The 18,539-nt window shown below is 40.0% G+C and overlaps 3 protein-coding genes across 3 annotated transcripts in view; 2 read left to right on the forward strand and 1 right to left on the reverse strand.

Moving 5' to 3' along the window:
- Nucleotides 1-1,759: 1,759 nt before the first annotated feature.
- Nucleotides 1,760-18,539, reverse strand: part of LOC138037167 (uncharacterized) — a 31,861-nt gene continuing 15,081 nt past the window's right edge. Inside the window, exons 2-3 of the mRNA XM_068883154.1 lie at nucleotides 2,911-2,983; nucleotides 1,760-2,812 (exon numbers count right to left, since the gene is read on the reverse strand). Coding sequence (XP_068739255.1) covers nucleotides 2,709-2,812; nucleotides 2,911-2,983 — 177 coding nt within the window. The 3' untranslated portion in view covers nucleotides 1,760-2,708. The remainder of the gene's footprint in view (nucleotides 2,813-2,910; nucleotides 2,984-18,539) is intronic.
- On the forward strand, nucleotides 5,690-9,373 carry LOC138039121 (uncharacterized). The gene is made up of 3 exons (XM_068885303.1): nucleotides 5,690-5,853; nucleotides 8,347-8,638; nucleotides 8,831-9,373. The coding sequence occupies exons 1-3, from the start codon at nucleotides 5,690-5,692 to the stop codon at nucleotides 9,371-9,373; spliced, it is 999 nt and encodes a 332-aa protein (XP_068741404.1).
- LOC138039136 (uncharacterized) overlaps nucleotides 18,507-18,539 on the forward strand; it is a 1,697-nt gene continuing 1,664 nt past the window's right edge. The window contains exon 1 of the mRNA XM_068885321.1: nucleotides 18,507-18,514. Within this exon, the coding sequence (XP_068741422.1) occupies nucleotides 18,507-18,514 (8 nt within the window). The remainder of the gene's footprint in view (nucleotides 18,515-18,539) is intronic.

Below are 18,539 nucleotides of genomic sequence, written 5' to 3' on the forward strand. Positions count from 1 at the left end.
CCTCTCTTTGTGCGCTGTTATAAATGCTGCTATGACGCCTAAGAAACTACTTGCACGCCAGGGCAGCCTATATTTAGTGTTCCTTCACGATTCATTAACAAACAAACAAATCTAGCAAACTGAAAGTGTTCAAAAAGTGTACCAACAAACATCTTTTGACAAAATTATTGTTGAACCATAAAAAGTATGAAAAAGTACCACTGCTGTCATCATTACCTTTAATACAATTTTATTGCTCACACTCAGTTGTTCAATAATTCCTCTTTTCATTTTTTGACTCATTTAAGAAAAGTTATGCGCTTCAGATCCTGGCCACCATATGAAATTGAGGCTGGAGTTTCTGCATTTCTTATGTAAATCTCAGATTAGTTAGCATTGCGGCAACGCAGTAACCCACTTTCGATATATGAAAATTCAGTCTCATTGAAACAAAAGGCATCACTGTGAGGCTCCAGGGAATAAATTAACTCATTCAAATCCATGCATTGATTCCCCTAAGCCTTGTAATCATGTGTATAAAAGTGAGGTCTGTATCATAAGCTTCACTCCAACTTCACTGCCATGTAATAGCCAGGTTACCGATTATACCACTGTAAAATGGTCTATTAACTGTTTTGTTTTCTAAGGTCCATCTGTTGTAAAACCGCGTCATTGCAGGAAGTACACAGTAAGGAACTTTCTTGTTTCCCATCATAAACAGCTTTTAAAAAAAACAAATTCGCATATATAGAGAGTTTAAGCAGGACATTTTCGGCAAACAGTAGACAGTTGTGTGTCACAAAAGCATGCAAATTCACTCTTCGATTTGTCTCACTCAATATATCTAGTTAACAGACTAAAGAAGCTTAAACGTCTTGCTTAATCTCTCTTAGTCTTCTCCTATATTGTTTATTTTTTCTCTCGTCACATTTACCACTGACAGACAACGAAGTATAGAATGGGCCTTTTGCAACAGTTTGTCACATGACCTCTTTTACATAGTCTTACAGGAGTCTGCTGATCACATGCCAATCCTGTTTTTTTTTTCACCTTTCAAACTGCTTTTAAAGCTTTGAATCGAGATTTCAAGTCTGAAAATTTCCACATTTGCTCTCACTTATTGCACCCTTGGTAACATTAAGAATCTGAGCTCCGTTTTTGACGCTTCATTATGGAAAATTAAACTGGAGAACAAAAGCTTTTCGTTCATAAACGATAGTATGGAATTTTCAAGTATTTTACTGATCATGAAATCTTTACCTTAAAGGTGGTTTCTCTCTCAAAATTTGTATTCTGAGTAGGTCAAACATGACCTCTACATTTCTGGAATTTATAAAGCTTCAATCTCACCAACGATCAGTCATGTGACCAGTCTGTTGCAAATGGCGCTAGGCCACTCATCCCAGTACTGAAAAAATGCTATTTATATACTCAGTGGGACTTTATTCATTTAATTCACTGTTGTTTTCAAAGTGATTATTTCCATTATGCTACGCCGAATGTGACAAAATATCAAGAAACCAAGAAGGCTACGGCGACGAAAACGTTACTTCAAACTATTAGCTTGAGCTATCCTAAGTGCTAAGTGTTTTAAGGCGTTTCCATCTTGTTTATGTTGTATAAAATAGGCAAAGTATTCGATAACCAAAATCGTACGAACGGATTTGAAAAAAAGAGAAAGAACAAAAGATTCACTGTTTGTTGTCCATTTTGTCGTCCAAACCCGAAAATTGGTCATTTTGTGTTTTGATGAGTACGAGAGAGAAATGCCTAACAAAAATGCGTGCCGCACGTGCAGCATGATAATTTCTTCCTCTTTTAGGGCCTGTTTAATTTATAAGAGGCGAGCCAGCCCTGTTAGACGGGCTGGCCCGGTAAAAGGGATGAAGTGTTTATATGGACGATTTCAGACAGGTTTACCGGGATGAATTTTAGGAATTTGTTTAGTGTCTTGTAACCGTCAAAGTCACGCATGGGGTACCTGGTGAATTTTCTTGCTTTGAGGTTCGAAACGAAAGGTTTATTTTAGCGCTAGCAAGTACGGAATGGCATTTTAAAGCAAAAGATGCAAAAATCATCCTGTGATTATGCAAATCCGACTACGTTTTCAAGGCAACCCACACGTCATGAGAATTTTTCATCCCAGCAAACCGGGCTGGACCGTTTATATGAGAATTTTTCAGCCTGGCTTGCCGAGATCTCCGTAGTTCAGACCGGGATCTCGGCAAGTGGGCCAGCCCGCCTTCTGATATAAACGAACCGAAATTTTACTAATAAAAACAGGCAGGAGCCGAGATCTTGGCAAAGGGGGCCTAGCCGGACTGGGCCGCCTCATATATTAAAACAGGTGATAATACTTTTTTTTTGGTGTTGTCGCTGCCGTAGCAGTCGTCATTTCTTAAACTCCCTATTGGGACGATAAACGGGTTGCCCGCGATTAATGGTGCAGTTCCCCTCGAAAATAGAATTGATCAAAAGCTATTCTCTCCCTTCTTGATTTATAAAACAAGCATCTTGAATTGAAATTATCGAGCCTGACATTCGATGTGCGGGCCTTCAATACATGAATTGCACAACAAGAGAAGTGAAAATAAATTGCGAGGAATTTGATTTGGTCAACAAACAAACTGATGCTAATTGTTGTCAACTTGAATGTTAATTGTGCAAGTTGTTTTATTTTTTAGCGGACTTGATATTTTGTCACGTACGGCGTAGCATATTCCATCGGCTCATTCGTTATTCTCCAATTTCAGACGTTTCTCTTGAGGTTCAGCTTTCTTGCCTTTCTTGTTTTTTTTCTTCTTCCGTTTGTTTTTTTTTTTCTTACAAATTCCTGTTTTAAGGGAAGAGGACAAACAAGGAGGAAGTGAGTGTTGGATTAAGATAGCTGGACTACCTTGTACAAACTGAATTGAGTATATAGGTCTTTACCTTCATCTACTTGGTCTTCTATTGTGTTTTCTAATGATGCACAATCTGTCATTCCTCCTGGACCAAATGTCACCTGCAAAAAAAAAAAAGGAGCAGAGTGGAAGTATGACAAGCAAAAAACACCAATGGTGTTTGTCACTTCTTGTCAAACTCCCACTTTCCATATGCTGTTTTACATGAAGTGCACCTATTCCAGGAAAAAAATCTCTTTTGGGAATATTGACCAAGCCAACCAGTCCAGCCATTTCTGACCAATCTGGTCCAGCCAAATCCAGATTGATCCGGTCCAGGCAAGTCCAGTTTGATCTGGTTCAGCCAGACCAGTTCTATCCTATCCAGCTATTTCAGTTTGATCCGGTCCAGCTATTCCAGACTGATCTGGTACAGCCAAGTCCAGTCCGACCCGGTTAAGCCAGTCCAGTTCGATCCGATCCAGCTATTTCAGTTCGATCCGGTCCTGCTATTCCAGACTGATCTGGTACAGCCAAGTCCAGTCCGACCCGGTTAAGCCAGTCCAGTTCGATCCGATCCAGCTATTTCAGTTCGATCCGGTCCTGCTATTCCAGACTGATCTGGTACAGCCAAGTCCAGTCCGACCCGGTTAAGCCAGTCCAGTTCGATCCGATCCAGCTATTCCAGTTCGATCCGGTCCAGCTATTCCAGACTGATCTGGTACAGGCAAGTCCAGTCCGACCCGGTTAAGCCAGTCCAGTTCGATCCGATCCAGCTATTCCAGTTCGATCCGGTCCAGCTATTCCAGACTGATCTGGTAAAGCTAAGTCCAGTCCGATCCGATCCAGCCAGTCCAGTTCGATCTGGTTTAGCCATTTCAGACTGATCCAGTCTAGCCAAGTTCAGTTTGAGCTGGTCCAGCCATTTCAGACCGATCCAGTCTTGTCAAGTCCAGTCCGACCTGGTCCAGCCAGTACAGTTCGATCCGGTCCAGCCTTTCCAGTCCGTTCCGGTCTAGCTATTCCAGACTGATCTGGTACAGCCAAGTCCAGTCCGATCCGGTACAGCCAAGTCCAGTACGATCTGGTCCAGCCAAGTCCAGTTCGATCCGGTCAAGCCAAGTCCAGTCCGATCCAGTTTAGCCAGTCCAGTTCGATCCGATCCAGCTATTCCAGACTGATCTGGTACAGCCAAGTCCAGTCTGATCCGGTCAAGCCAGTCCAGTTCGATCTGATCCACCTATTCCAGACTGATCTGGTACAGCCGGATAGATTGCACCCCAGTAATTGGATGCTGTGCAAATTCCTGACATATATGAGTTTACCTTCAACTGTAAGCTAGCCCAAACAACTTTGAGACGCAAATTTCCCTCTTATCTAAATTTGTAACGGAAACTTCCCCCCCCCCCTCTCCTGTATAAGCCCCGCCTAAGCTAAGCATCTCCAAAAGGGCCTTTAAAAAATATAAGGCGAAAAATATATTGGTGCTTATTTTCGGAATTTAATGGTATTACGTCGTTGAGGGAATTTACGGACTTTATGTAAATGAAAGGAGGAAAACCTAAGCAGGTAGGATATCAGGAACTTAACAGTTTACGGCAATTTATCATGGATCACCCTTTACTATGCCTTAATAGTATCACCCAACTAGTGCAAATCCTGCTTTTTAATTGGCTATGCTACTAGAGGATTATGAGTAATAGCAATCCATGTTTGTGGTAATAGTCCTCGAGTACCGAAAAGCGTGACGCTTTCTTTCGTTTTTTTTTTCTAAATAATTATTTCCTTGACTTGCATTTGCCAACTTTATTATTGCTTTTTCTGTCCGACTAGTTGTATGACTGCTAAAACTGATAGACCCCTCGCTTTAAGGACCACGGGTCCGCCTCATGGGCTATTGATCCTTGCGGGCTAAGTAGTCTGACAATTTCGTAAACATTTACGGGGTAGTTTGCCAAGCCACGTTGAGACTGACAAAGCAACGAAAACTGCGTGGGGTACAGTAACAAAAACGCGCCGGCTATCTGCGAGACTGCTCTATTTTTATGAGACTTTAAAGATACATATTTCATGTACCATCTTTGCACATTTTAAATCTCGACATTACTCTGACGTCATAAAATGATACTGTTTAAGGAGGGGCAGTGGGTGAAGGTGAAAGGGTAAATGCGCACACGTGAAGCCTAACACGGCCGGAGCTTAACTCGGTTTCAGTGTAGTATAGTTCCACGCACTGATCAACAGGAAACAAAACTGGTCCCACATTGTACTGTGAAATGAAACAGTTGTAATAGTGGGTTGACGTCGCACGGTTGTTGGTATGTTTGCGAAAATAACGGGCCTTTTGGGCAAACTGATAAGGTTGTGCTAAAATTCTCGAAAATCGTTCCCGGAATAAATATCCTGTTCCAATGATTTTCTTAATTTCTCGAAACCTCCCTAGTTTCGATTTTCTTTCTTTCGGGCAAAATATTACAAACAAATTAATTTTGAAAGTCAGTTGAAAACTTTTTTATTTAGGCCCGCGTTTTGTTTTAACGTTTAAAATTAATGAAGGGAGCTGCCCAATTTTCTGATTTGGCGCTCTAATTGTAATTATTATCAAAAGTTGAATCGTCTCATTTAAATTAGGAAAAAGAAAACAAAGGTGTGTTATGGGTGACTGAAACGCAATCATGCGTGTTCGTTGCACCTTTAACTACATATTCGTAATATATGCAGTTTTGAGAAATTTTCGGTTTGGCTGTGTCTCTTGGGAATGCTAAAAAGTGATATCAAATCCAACGCTAACAAGGGTAGGACATAAAAAACAGCGAAGGGAAAGAAATATGAATTTAAACGAACTCATCGATCTTGAAAGAGGTCCTCGAGTGGCCTTGATCCAGTGGCTTCAAAGACGCTATTTAATTGCTGATCCTCTGAATTGTGCCCAGTGCAACCAAGGCATGGAATTAACAACAAGAAGCCAAGACCACGTGGATGGATTTCTTTGGTGAGAAAAGCGATTTGCTAAGATTATTTTTCTACAATGCATGTTTGAAATATTGTAATGGAATAGTATTGAGTTGTAAAGCTCTTTCGCCTAACTAATACCTTTTTAATGGCCGAAGAAGCTCTTTCCTTTCAAGAAAATCGTATAAGCATCCATATTTATGAGAGAATACAGTTTGTTCCGCCACAGAGTCGATCCGCCCCACAGCATTCTGACAACCCTTATGTGATAGCTAACAAACCCTAATCCTAATTTTTAATCAGAAAAATGAGTGTTTGGACCTATTCATTAAAGTAGCTGCATAGACTTAATCATTAAAATGAGTGCTAAACACAATAATACGTGGGGCGGATCGACGCTGGGTCGGAACGATCGGTTACCCGGTTACCCGCCGCCGTCCCACAAAGGAAAAATTTTGTGAAAGAATAAGGAAAACCGAACCTAAATGAAAAAGCTCTTGCCAACAATTTATCCTGTGAAGTCCTTATGAAGTCATGCCGCTAGTGAGGTTTGCACGTTTAACGAGACATGCTTTAATTTTTCGCGAATTATGAAGAAACTGGGACAGTACCAACTGTTTATGTTTTCGCCCATAAGTAGGTAGTTTCCTTTCAGCGTCCGTTCCATTGAAAATATCTTTCCAACAGTAATAATAAGGAAATTCGTGACTCCGTGTCGGCTTAACTGCAGAATACCCTGTCACCTCGAAGCTATAACCTAAATTGGGTGGATACGCGAATACGCAGTGGAAACACTGAGCTTAGTGGATCCGCGGATACTTGGATACGTGGATGTGATACATGAAAACTGCCAACGTTATCTAACATATGACTGGTCGTAATATTATGCACAATTCAACTAGGTTACCGACAATAGCAAGCTACAAGGTTTATTACCGGTCGTAATAAACCTTCAAAGCATTTAACCTAGACGAAGAACGTGTTTAAACATCCCGATCGTAGTGTTATGCAAAATCCTACTAAATTCCAAGAAAAGGATACTACAGATGTTTAATATTCCTTAAGCGATTCACCCAGACAAGCGTGCTGGACATGTGGTATACCTCGTTCTTTTTTTATCTAGTACACTGACTTGCATTAGACGATTTATATCGTGAAGGTAAGCAATAGAAAATTGTATAGCGCGTGATCAAGGAAATCAACCAAAGCATACGCTATCAATAGGAAAGTACTTTATTAATGGTTGAAAGTCTGTCTTTATAATCAATATATAAATATTCACAAGAATGTCCATCGCTTAACACAACTCAATGTACCTTGTTCGTGCTGATGAGATCGTAGAATGTTATTTTGTGCAAAAAACTCAACGGTTTCTGCCCCATTTCTTTGATTATATAATGGCTCGCCCTAGAGCGAGTTTCCAATGAGTGTCGTAAAACCAAAACCAAAGTTTTTACTTTGACCAATAAAAAAAGGACTGAGACAATCCGGCAAACCAATCAAAACTCGAAGTAATTACACGTAGCCGACACAAAGTGCGGGAAAATGTGCATGTGCGAGCCACGATTGGTTTTGGTTTCACGTTTGATTGGTTGAAAAAATGGCGCGAGAACTTTGCACCAATCACTGAAAGTAATTATCTAATTACTTTCGACACTCAATTGAAAACCGCTCTAATTTGTAAACCCGTGCAACATCTCGCAAAAAGTCGTGAAAACAAATCTTTTCCACGGTTTACATATCGCTAAATAAATTCTCCTAAGTAAGAAGAGTGATGTTCCTTTTTTCTACCGTGTGTAGCAAGATGCACTTTTATCTGCATCCAATGTCAATCTTAAGTGCTTGTTTCACTGATTACTAGTTCTAAGCACTCTTGAAAATGTTAGCTTGCGCTTTATGGTTTGGTTGACTACGCTTTTTAGGAGATCGTGAGAAGAACATAGTACTCGTTTAGACATTAAGCCTAAGTGCTTGTTTCAGTGATTAGGCATAAGCACTCTTTTAAAATTTTACCTTTCATTTTACGGTTCGGTTAACTCAGAGTTTTTTAACTCTTACGAGATCGTGTGAAGAATATAGCACTCGTTTACTGATTAAACCTAAGCGCTTGTTTCAGTCATTAGACCTAAGCACTCTTTTAAAATCTTAGCTTTTATTTGACGGTTCTGTTAACTACACTAGATCAGAATATACTTAGAAGATTACTAGGGAACGGGTGGTGTTCTGGACTGCGTATCCGCGTATCCGCGTATCCCCGTATCCACTTCAATAAGTGACTGTGTATCCGCGGGTCCAGCCTCTTCAGGGGTGCAGCTTAAAAATGGCAAGGTATTCTGCAGTTACCTTTGAATCAAAACCATGAAGAAACCATGTAATGCTTACTAATTCGGGCTCTTTGAAAATTAACAAACACCAAAGAGGAAGACGTTGATTTTAAAGGTTCTTGTTCTCAAAGGACACATTAATGCGTATCTCGTTTTGTACGGAATTCTATTGGAAAAACGCTGTAACTTCTTTTTGTGTTTTCTGAAAGGAGATGTAGTGGTTGCAGAAAAAGAAGAAGCCTGAGAGCCAATAGCTTCTTTCAGGAATTCCCGAAGGTGTCTCTGTCATCATTAATGAAGGTCATATTTTACTTCACGCAAGATGATCCCCAAAAACGAATTGCACAAGCTCTGAACTTGAACCAGAGTGTGGTGTCAGCGATATGTCGCCGGCTGCAAGATGTTTGTTCCGTAGACGTGCAGAATAGGCCATTCATACCGTTTGGTGGCCCTGGTGCTGTGGTAAAGTGCGATGAAAGTAAATTCAACCACAAGCCAAAGGTATGGATATACATATATATATATATATATATAGAGAGAGAGAGAGAGAGAGAGAGAGAGAGAGAGAGAGAGAGAGAGAGAGAGGGAGAGAGAGAGAGAGAGAGAGAGAGAGAGAGAAGCATTTACAGGATGTGCTACTTGTATCTGCGTACTGATAACAAACAAAAAATTTCTTTTTCGCTTCCTTTTCAGTACAATAGAGGGAGGAGAGCTAGGCAGGACTCGTGGGTGTTCGGAATCGTGACAACAGAGTACACACCATCAAGAGGGTATTTTCAAGTTGTTGAAAGAAGGGACGCGGGCACTCTTCTTCCCTTAATTCAGAGATGCATTTTCTCGGGGACAGAGGTTCACACTGACGACTGGGCAGCATATAGGAGATTAAATACGCTACCAAATGTCGCTGCACATCGGGTGGTCGTTCATGCTCGTCATTTCGTGGATCCACGCACTGGTGTCCACACTCAAGAAATAGAATCAAGCTGGAGTAATCTTAAACTTGGACAAAAGGGGAGGAAAGGCCTGCGTAAGGAAGACCTTCAGGTCTATCTCGACGAAAGAATGTGGCGGCAATGGAGAGGAGGTGGCCCGGATGTCATCATGCGTAACTTTTTTGCGACCTTACAACTGCACTTTCCAGTGTACCGTAACGCTAAGCCTTCTTGTATTTTTCGTTTTTATTACCTTTTTCTTTACAACGTATGGATGAATTATTCTGCCCCAGGTCCAATCTAGTCGCATCTTCAAGATGATCTTGGGCAATATAATTTTTGCAAATTAGCCCTTGTTATCTCGTTCTTAAGCTGAAAATTCAAAAGAATTGAACGAGGCAACAAGGGCTAATTTGCAAGCGAAAAAAAAAAAGTGCTAAAATGGTGGCCATTTTGGAATAAGGTGTATTGCGCCCGTGAACGATTAACCAGGGCTGATTAAATTGCTATTAGTTACAAATTGAGCTGGGGGACGTTAGAAGTAATAACACGTAATTCGTTTTTTATCGACCTGTTTTGTGCGGAGCTGACAATTACTAGTAATTTAAATAATACAAATTATGAAATATTAGAAGAAAGTTAAGAATCTTAAATTAATTCTTATCCTATTGTTGCCACGAAACTGTGCAATTAACATAGCAGTAAAAAGAACAAATTCAAAATGAACAATTTTATTTGCTGAGTTTTCACTTGGGAAACTAATTCGTTACAACTTAAATGAAAGAGGAAGCTAAGAGCAAAAAATCAAACGCCTTATACAGTCAAATCTGTATTAAGCGGTCACACTCGGTATGACACTCGGGGAATGGCTAACTAACCGCTTAATACAGTGTGACCGCCTAATCCAGGTTGCAAGAAATACACGCGAGAGCGAGGGACTGATCCCGCGAGAGTTTTCAGTACACGCGCGCTTGATCGCATTTTTTACAGGTTGTCTGCCCCATAAAGGCTACATTTTATTTCTAGGAACACTTGAGTGTTTCACTGATTCCCCCCTTATTTATTTTGATGAATGAAAAAGGATTGGCTGGAGTATCGAAACGTCTGAAACATCGGGTCTAGGTCGCATAGGTTTCTATGCGAATTTTAAACTCATTTTGTAACCTAGTTTTGCAAAAAATAGCGGAAAAGTAAACGAAAATTGAGGATAGGCTATCCCAGAGCTGGCCGACCTTGACTCTTTAAGTGTGTATGTGTACGAAAATGTCCAACAAGAACCCTGACTCCTTTCTTTAATGGAGTGGCTTGCAATAGAAGTACATGTGTGGGTCTTTACATTTACTTTTATATATTTGGGAGGGTAAGGGACAGGAGTCAAGATCTTTTCACGTGCACTGTGGTTTTGTTCCTTGCTTCAAATCCTGAAACCTGTTCCCTTTTCCAACTCCTGCCATTGACAGCTCTTTGTTTGCTTCTAGTCCGTGGTTTTCATTTACGATCTAGTTCAAACTACATTTTAGTCTCTACCATTGAAAGAACATTTGGCTATATTTTTCAAAAAATAAATATTGTTTTCTGGAAAAAAATGTTAAGCGGAAATTAGTATCATTTAATAATAGTTTCTGAAGAGACTTGGATAATCACAGTAACAAATGAAAAGGCAGAAATGTTCGGAGTGCAATGGGATTTGAACCCATGATCTCTTTTATGGAGTTTCGTTAATTTGTGATGCGAGAGCAATTTGTGGGACGAGATCGCCGCGAGTCACCAGCCTTTCTTCTCTTTATGAGTGGAAATGGGTGTTGGACAAAACACCGACCCCCCCAGTCCATGGACTACCTAAATGTTAATTTTCCCATAAAAACTGAGCTTGGGCTGCCTGTGGTGTGAGAGAAAAGAAAAGGTGTAAGGTAATAACGACCAGTTAAAGAAAGAATTTTATTTCTTGCGTTTCACCCTCTTTTGCTGAATTTCTTTTCAGCGAAATGTCTCTTACGCCTCGGAAAAAATTGAGAACAAAAATACAAAAGACTAACGATAAAACGGAGAAAAAACAGAGATAGTGAAAACGTTTAAACGCAGCCGATTTCGGGCCCGATCTTTCATCCGCTGTGATGTTTGGTTTCGGAGTCCGTTTGTTTACAAGGGAAGGGGGGGAAGCTTTCGTCTAATAAGGAGCTCGAGTGAGAATATCGGGCGCCGAGTGTTTCTCTGTTTAAATCCACCTTCGGGGTACTACTTGAAACGGGGTCCACTTAACCCTTGCTAATATTACGGAGTCCGTTAGTTATTGTAGGATCCGGGTTCTGTATTCGGACTCTGTTTGTTTTGATCGGCCTCGGGTACTCAGGAACCCAATATGATCCCTCGAATCTCCCGTTAATTTCGATCCCGTTATTTTTCCCGATAACTTGCCCGGTAACTTACGGGAGCTTTGGACCTCCCGTTAAAGTTTACGGGTAACATCATTTTGCTGCATCAAAACAAAATGGCTGCCGAAGACGGACTTTTGTTACGCAGTTTGTCGGCCAAGAACATACCAAGGGAGGCCTGTACTGAATCATATGACCGATACAGAAGTAGTTGAGAGGCATAGGTTGTCAACAGGAAGATTAAATTGGCTAATTGAATGGTGTATTGTAAAGAAGATCGATCTAGAAAAAAGCAATTCGCGGAGACTCAGGTAAACAAATACAGGCTAATAGTCAAGACGTACCCACCTACTTTCGGTGCCGTAAAACTACAGATGTTAATATATTAAACTTCGATGGAATCGGCAATAAAGCAAGCCTTGACTGAAACACGGACTGCGGTTTGTTTTGGCGTGAGTCTACTTTTTTTCATATCTAAATTCGCAGCACCCAGAGTCTTAATAGGGAACAACTAGCTGCAGCATTTCCAGCAAAAAACAAATGACATGTTGTTAAAAAAAAACATACAATAAATGAATGGGATGCAAACTACTGGCAGGGAAAATTTGGAAAGGAGAAGCGATCGACCATTACGTGATATTGAGCAAAAAACAAAACATACCCAGCTAAATGCTGCTTGTTTGTCTGAAACAGCAAAGAGGAAATTGTCTCCTTGTGTAAGAATAAAACATGCTTGTGTTCGAGAAAAAAAGGAATTGTTATATGGACTCAAACTCGACAAAATCTTGCTCAGCAAACAACGAACTTCTTTGCGTACGTTGTTCCCACGGCGGTCCGCTTTATCTCTGTTTTGTTTTGGTGGTGTTCAAGTGTGACAATAGATTCATGTTTATAAATCTTTCAGGCAAATGTGACCGTGTTTTACCCTATAGCTGGCTTTCCCAGAGTGATTGGAGCAATTGATGGCTCTCTCATTCCTATCTGGCACCCAGACAGTGATGAACATCTCTCTGTTTGTCACAAGGGTTTTCATGCTATTAATGTGATGACAGTGTGCAATGCTCACCTGTCATATACAAATTTTGTTTGCATATGGCATGGCTCTGTACATGATTCAACTATTTTTAATGCCAGCTACTTGCAAGCATGTATGGAGGGTGGAGGAGGCGGGAATGGGTGGCTCCTGGGAGACTGGGTATACAATCAAACCCAACAGGTACCAGAAGGCCCATACAAAAATGAAGAACACCACTGAGAGGGCCTTTGGCCTGTGGAAGACAAGATTTCCCTCCTTGATTACTCTGGTGGGCAGTGCAAAGCAGCAAATTTCTGCCTGGCCTCCATTACTCAATAGCTTCTACATAACTTAAGCCCCACTTAACTCAAAATATTTTCTTTTGTTTAAGATAAATCTCAACACCAGAGAGATACTTGCAAAGCTAATGAGAGGCATGAGTTAATTTCAACTATAACGGAACAAACTGTTTTGAACTTTTTTGCAATGCAGAGCAGTTTGGTAGGGATCACCTCAGTTAAAGACTTGATTATTGCTTCTTGCTAGCTAGGCCTTGAAAGTGACAAAACATGGAGAGAGTTTTAAATTTACTGTGCAATGAAACCAATTTTCAAGGAGAACATGGAAAAATTTATTTGGCATAGATGGAAAGATTCAACTTTGCAGTGAAAAACACTTGGAGTGAGGTGCACTCTAACAGTAACATTAATTTTATTGGGTCACTTTGTCCAAAAGCCACTCAACAGTCATCAGATGAGTTCATTTTAAATGACACTGCAAAAAAGGGAAACAGTAAGGGGGCTTTCATTTATTAGGGGGGGGGGGGAATAATGTTATTTTGGAGAAGTATTAAGGGGGGTTGTCATATATTGAGCAGCCTTTTGAGGGGGGTTGATTGAAATGTTGGCTTTTCCACTTCATTTCGCTGACTTCAAAGCTGAATGTACATATTAGAAAAGATTTATAATATTACACCCATTTTCCTGGCCATTGGAAAACGTTTCCCAATTATGGGAACTGTTCCTGGGAACAGGGAAATGCCTGTATTGGGAAATACCTTTAATGATTAACTCTCAGTGGTCTGGACATGGAAATGCACTGCCCTTCCTATGAAGTTTTAAAAGTGACGGATGCCATATATTTTACTTTTTGTGATGGTATGCAAGCTGAACAGGGGCGTAGCGATGTACGCTCATACTCACATGCGTACCTCCAAAAATCAAAAAAATAAAACATTGTAAAGGGAGAGGTCTCTCCCTTTCCTGTAGACACATTTACCATGGGAAATGTTTGAAGGACTTTCCAAGTAATTTTGCCAACCACCCCCCCCCCCCCTTCCTATGAGCTAATAAATGAAACCCCCCTGATACATACAAGCAAAATAGTTTTGCATCTGTGTTAAAAGTAACAACAAAAAAACAAACAAAGGCCAAACACTGACAACAAAATTGCCCAAGACATGGAGCATTCATAAAAATAAAACTACTAATAAAATTAATCACTCAATTGCTTCATTTCCATTGGTCGAGTGTTATAATGTAACACAAAGTGATTCTAGAATACCCGGCCACTATTGTATTCTTGCAGTAGTGCCCTTTGAAGAACTAGAATCTAGCCAGTCTTGTTTATGATCATCAAGACATCTGTCTCAAAGACATGAAAATGAGTACAACAAAATCAATCTTTTCTTAAGACCGCAAATTTACCACCAGATCACCTGGACTCATCATGGCTTAACAAAACCCTGTTCATCAAATGTGATTTCAGGATGACTGAGTATTATTGGTACCCGCTTCTCCTTCAAAATGTCACTTTCTAGTTCCAATTTCCTCATTTTTAGCTTGTAAGATGCTATCGCAGTTTGAAATACTGACGACACATTTAATTCAGCATTAAAGTCATTATTGCCGCATGAAAACAATCAGGTTTAAGGGGGGTGGCTCTTAACTACCAAACTGTTGCTATGGACCCCTTCAGATAATCATTTCTTGAGTCTCTTTAACTCTGCAGTTACCATTTTTTGCCAAGTGTGTTCTATTTATTTTAACATTTCTTCTACTGATTCGACTGACAACCATATTTGGTAAATCACATGGCCAAAAAAGAAAATGCCTAAAAACTCAGCGAGTTAACTATGTTTTTCACAAATTTTTAATGCAACAGTACAAGAACAATCTAACACAAAATCAGTGTAGCATGGATTTATGGCCCTCCTCTGTTGCACTTTTCAAAATGTCAGTTCCATTTTTTGCCCAAATAGAAATTCCAAGCTACAGTTTACAAATATTGATGGGACGGTTCCCATCCAATGAATTAAAACCGCCTCGTCTTTTTGTTCTTTTCGAGACCGAGGACTGGGACTAGTTGCGCATACACCTTTATTGAAGTGATGTCAGATTTCCATTGAAAGAGTTACTTCAAAGAACCATCCATGCAACCTTTTTGTAGGGCTCTTTGACTAAACAGGTTCCTTAGCAACCATTGTCCTTCTGTAGTTAAGTGCCACCCCCTTAATGAAGGTGCCACAAATTTAACAATATAATTATCTTACTTCCAGCTAGGGGTTCACCAAGTATCTTTGACTTGAAGGAGTCACAATAAATCAAGGATAGAATTATCCCATAAACTAATAAGTGATTACGTACTAATTGATCCCTTTTAGCAATGTCTTTTAAAATCTACTATACCCTTATGATAAATAACTATATAATTAAAAATATTATTTTGGTTTCATCAAATAAACGTGATTTTTTTTCAAATAGTGTATCTTGAGAGTGTTCGCATATATATGCCAATGAAAATCGAAATAAATGCAGTGAACCTGAGGTGAGACGGAATTCCACCCGACGTACCTGTCGAGATAAAATTGAAAACAGATATTCTTGAAGAGAATTCAAAACATCTGATAATGCTAAACGATGACTCAAAGACATACCTCCATCCTCTGGTTCGCTGTACGCTGCAATCTACTACTTGTATTGAATCGAAGCCTTCGAGATCGAGAATTTCGCTTAACCTCGTTGTAACATTTTCTGAGCTTCTATTTATACCCCAAAAGAGCGTTGCTTCCCAGTAAACTAAAAGTGTTGCTTACAAAAAGCGTGGATAAAAAAAAAAAATCCTGCCATCTAAACACCCTTTGCAAAATTTCTCCGGCTATGAGGTTTAAAAAGTCGCCTTCACTGCTATAAGGTGTAAAAGGAACGATGGAAGGTCATCGTTTCGAACGCCACCTTTGTTTACATCACAGCGCTCGGTTGGGAAACTGGATGCTACAAGCTCTACGGATCTAGTGCCAAGTCATTTTCCTTCTTTTCATGACGAGCGTGAAGTGCATGCAAGAGCCTGGTAACTCCCGGTTATTTTATCGGCCCCGATAAGTACCGGGAAAGTTTACGGGTGCCTCGAGAAACACTCTTTCGGTCCCGATAAAGTTCCCCGGTAACGGTCCCGGTAAGTTAACGGGCCCGGTAATTACCGGGACTTTCGAGAAACAGGCCCCCGGTAATTACCGGGACTTTCGAGAAACAGGCCCCTGATAAGTACCGGGAAAGGGATCATATTGGGTTCCTGAGTACCCGAGGCCGATCAAAAGAAACAGAGTCCCAAGACAGAACCCGGATCCTACAATAACTAACGGACTCCGTAATATTAACAAGGGTTAAGTGGACCCCGTTTCAAGTAGTACCCCGAAGGATCCGGTGGATTTATAAAGAGAAACACTCGGCGCCCGATATTCTCACTCGAGCCCCTTATTGGACGAAGGCTTCCCCCCCTTCCCTTGCAAACAAACGGACTCCGAAACCAAACATCACAGCGGATGAAAGATCGGGCCCGAAATCGGCTGCGTTTAAACGTTTTTACTATCTCTGTTTTTTCTCCTTTGTATCGTTAGTCTTTTGTCTTTTTGTTTTTTAAAAGATATGCAACAAAGGAGGGTGAAATGTAAGACAAAATTATTTCTAAAATTTTGTTTTATCAACGGAGTTGATAATGAAAATTGACCACCGTACAGAGATTCTAAAAGCTGAGGTTTCGAGCGTTCGGTGGCCAATTTATATTATCAACTCCGTTGATAAAACCAAATTTTTGTATAGTACTTCCCCACCGACGCTGCAACCACAGTTTCTTTGGAAACTACCCCTTTCAAAATTATTTCTAATCTGGTCATTACTTCACACCTTTCTTTTCCTCTAAAACTGATAAGGTAAGGGGTCTTAAGGGATGTAGTAATATATTGCGCCTTTACTTTCCTCGTTTCGATATTAATGCTTTTTTGGTAGTCATATCTTCAAGAATTACAATCCTCGTTTTGATATTACTTAATGCTTTTTTGGTATTCATATCTTCTCGAATAACTTCTTAAATTACTCGTGAAACTTAACTGATCCAATTTTTCGCGTCAGAAAGAATGAAAAAAGAATTTCTCCCGATTTGCATTGGCCTTTATCACTTGCAGGGTCACATTTCCCCTCTCTTTGTGCGCTTTTATAAATGTTGCTATGACGCCTAAGAAACTACGTGCACGCCAGGGCAGCCTATATTTAGTGTTCCTTCACGATTCATTAACAAACAAACAAATCTAGCAAACTGAAAGTGTTCAAAAAGTGTACCAACAAACATCTTTTGTCAAAATTATTGTTGAACTATAAAAAGTATGAAAAAGTACCACTGCTGTCATCATTACCTTTAATACAATTTTATTGCTCACACTCAGTTGTTCAATAATTCCTCTTTTGATTTTTTACTCATTTAAGAAAAGTTATGCGCTTCAGATCCTGGTCACCATATGAAATTGAGGCTGGAGTTTCTGCATTTCTTATGTAAATCTCAGATTAGTTAGCATTGCGGCAACGCAGTAACCCACTTTCGATATATGAAAATTCAGTCTTATTGAAACAAAAGGCATCACTGTGAGGCTCCAGGGAATAAATTAACTCATACAAATCTATGCATTGATTCCCCTAAGCCTTGTAATCATGTGTATAAAAGTGAGGTCTGTATCATAGCAAGCTTCACTCCAACTTCACTGCCATGTAATAGCCAGGTTACCGATTATACCACTGTAAAATGGTCTATTAACTGTTTTGTTTTCTAAGGTCCATCTGTTGTAAAACCGCGTCATTGCGGGAAGTACACAGTAAGGAACTTTCTTGTTTCCCATCATAAACAGCTTTAAAAAAAAACAAATTCGCATCTATAGAGAGTTTAAGCAGGACATTTTCGGCAAACAGTAGACAGTTGTGTGTCACAAAAGCATGCAAATTCACTCTTCGACTTGTCTCACTCAATATATCTAGTTAACAGACTAAAGAAGCTTAAACGTCTTGCTTAATCTCTCTTAGTCTTCTCCTATATTGTTTATTTTTTCTCTCGTCACATTTACCACTGACAGACAACGAAGTATAGAATGGGCCTTTTGCAACAGTTTGTCACAGGACCTCTTTTACATAGTCTTACAGGAGTCTGCTGATCTCATGCCAATCCTGGTTTTTTTTTTTTTTTTTTTTTCACCTTTCAAACTGCTTTTAAAGCTTTGAATCGAGATTCAAAGTCTGCAAAACTTCCACATTTGCTCTCACTTATTTCACCCTTGGTAACATTAAGAATCTGAGCTCCGTTTTTGACGCTTCATTATGGAAAATTAAACTGGAGAACAAAAGCTCTTCGTTCATAAACGATAGTATGGAATTTTCAAGTATTTTACTGATCATGAAATCTTTACCTTAAAGGTGGTTTCCCTCTCAAAATTTGTATTCTGAGTAGGTCAAACATGACCTCTACATTTCTGGAATTTATAAAGCTTCAAGCTCATCAACTATCAGTCATGTGACCAGTCTGTTGCAAATGGCGCTAGGCCACTCATCCCAGTACTGAAGAAATGCTATTTATATACTCAGTGGGACTTTATTCATTTAATTCACTGTTGTTTTCAAAGTGAACGGGTGGTCTTCTGGACTGCGTATCCGCGTATCCCCGTATCCACTTCAATAAGTGGGGAAGGGTGGTTTTTTGGACTGTGTATCCGCGTATAGGGGTGCAGCTTAAAAATGGCAAGGTATTCTGCAGTTACCTTTGAATCA

The sequence above is a fragment of the Montipora capricornis genome, chromosome 2, assembly GCF_036669925.1.
Source record: "Montipora capricornis isolate CH-2021 chromosome 2, ASM3666992v2, whole genome shotgun sequence".
Lineage (NCBI taxonomy): Eukaryota > Metazoa > Cnidaria > Anthozoa > Scleractinia > Acroporidae > Montipora > Montipora capricornis.

Bases quoted from the DNA above. Each gene is read 5' to 3' on its own strand.
- LOC138039121 (XM_068885303.1), top strand. From the start codon at position 5,690: ATGAATTTAAACGAACTCATCGATCTTGAAAGAGGTCCTCGAGTGGCC. The intron at 5,854-8,346 runs GTGAGAAAAGCG...GTTTTCTGAAAG, and splicing joins CACGTGGATGGATTTCTTTG to GAGATGTAGTGGTTGCAGAA. The intron at 8,639-8,830 runs GTATGGATATAC...CTTCCTTTTCAG, and splicing joins AATTCAACCACAAGCCAAAG to TACAATAGAGGGAGGAGAGC.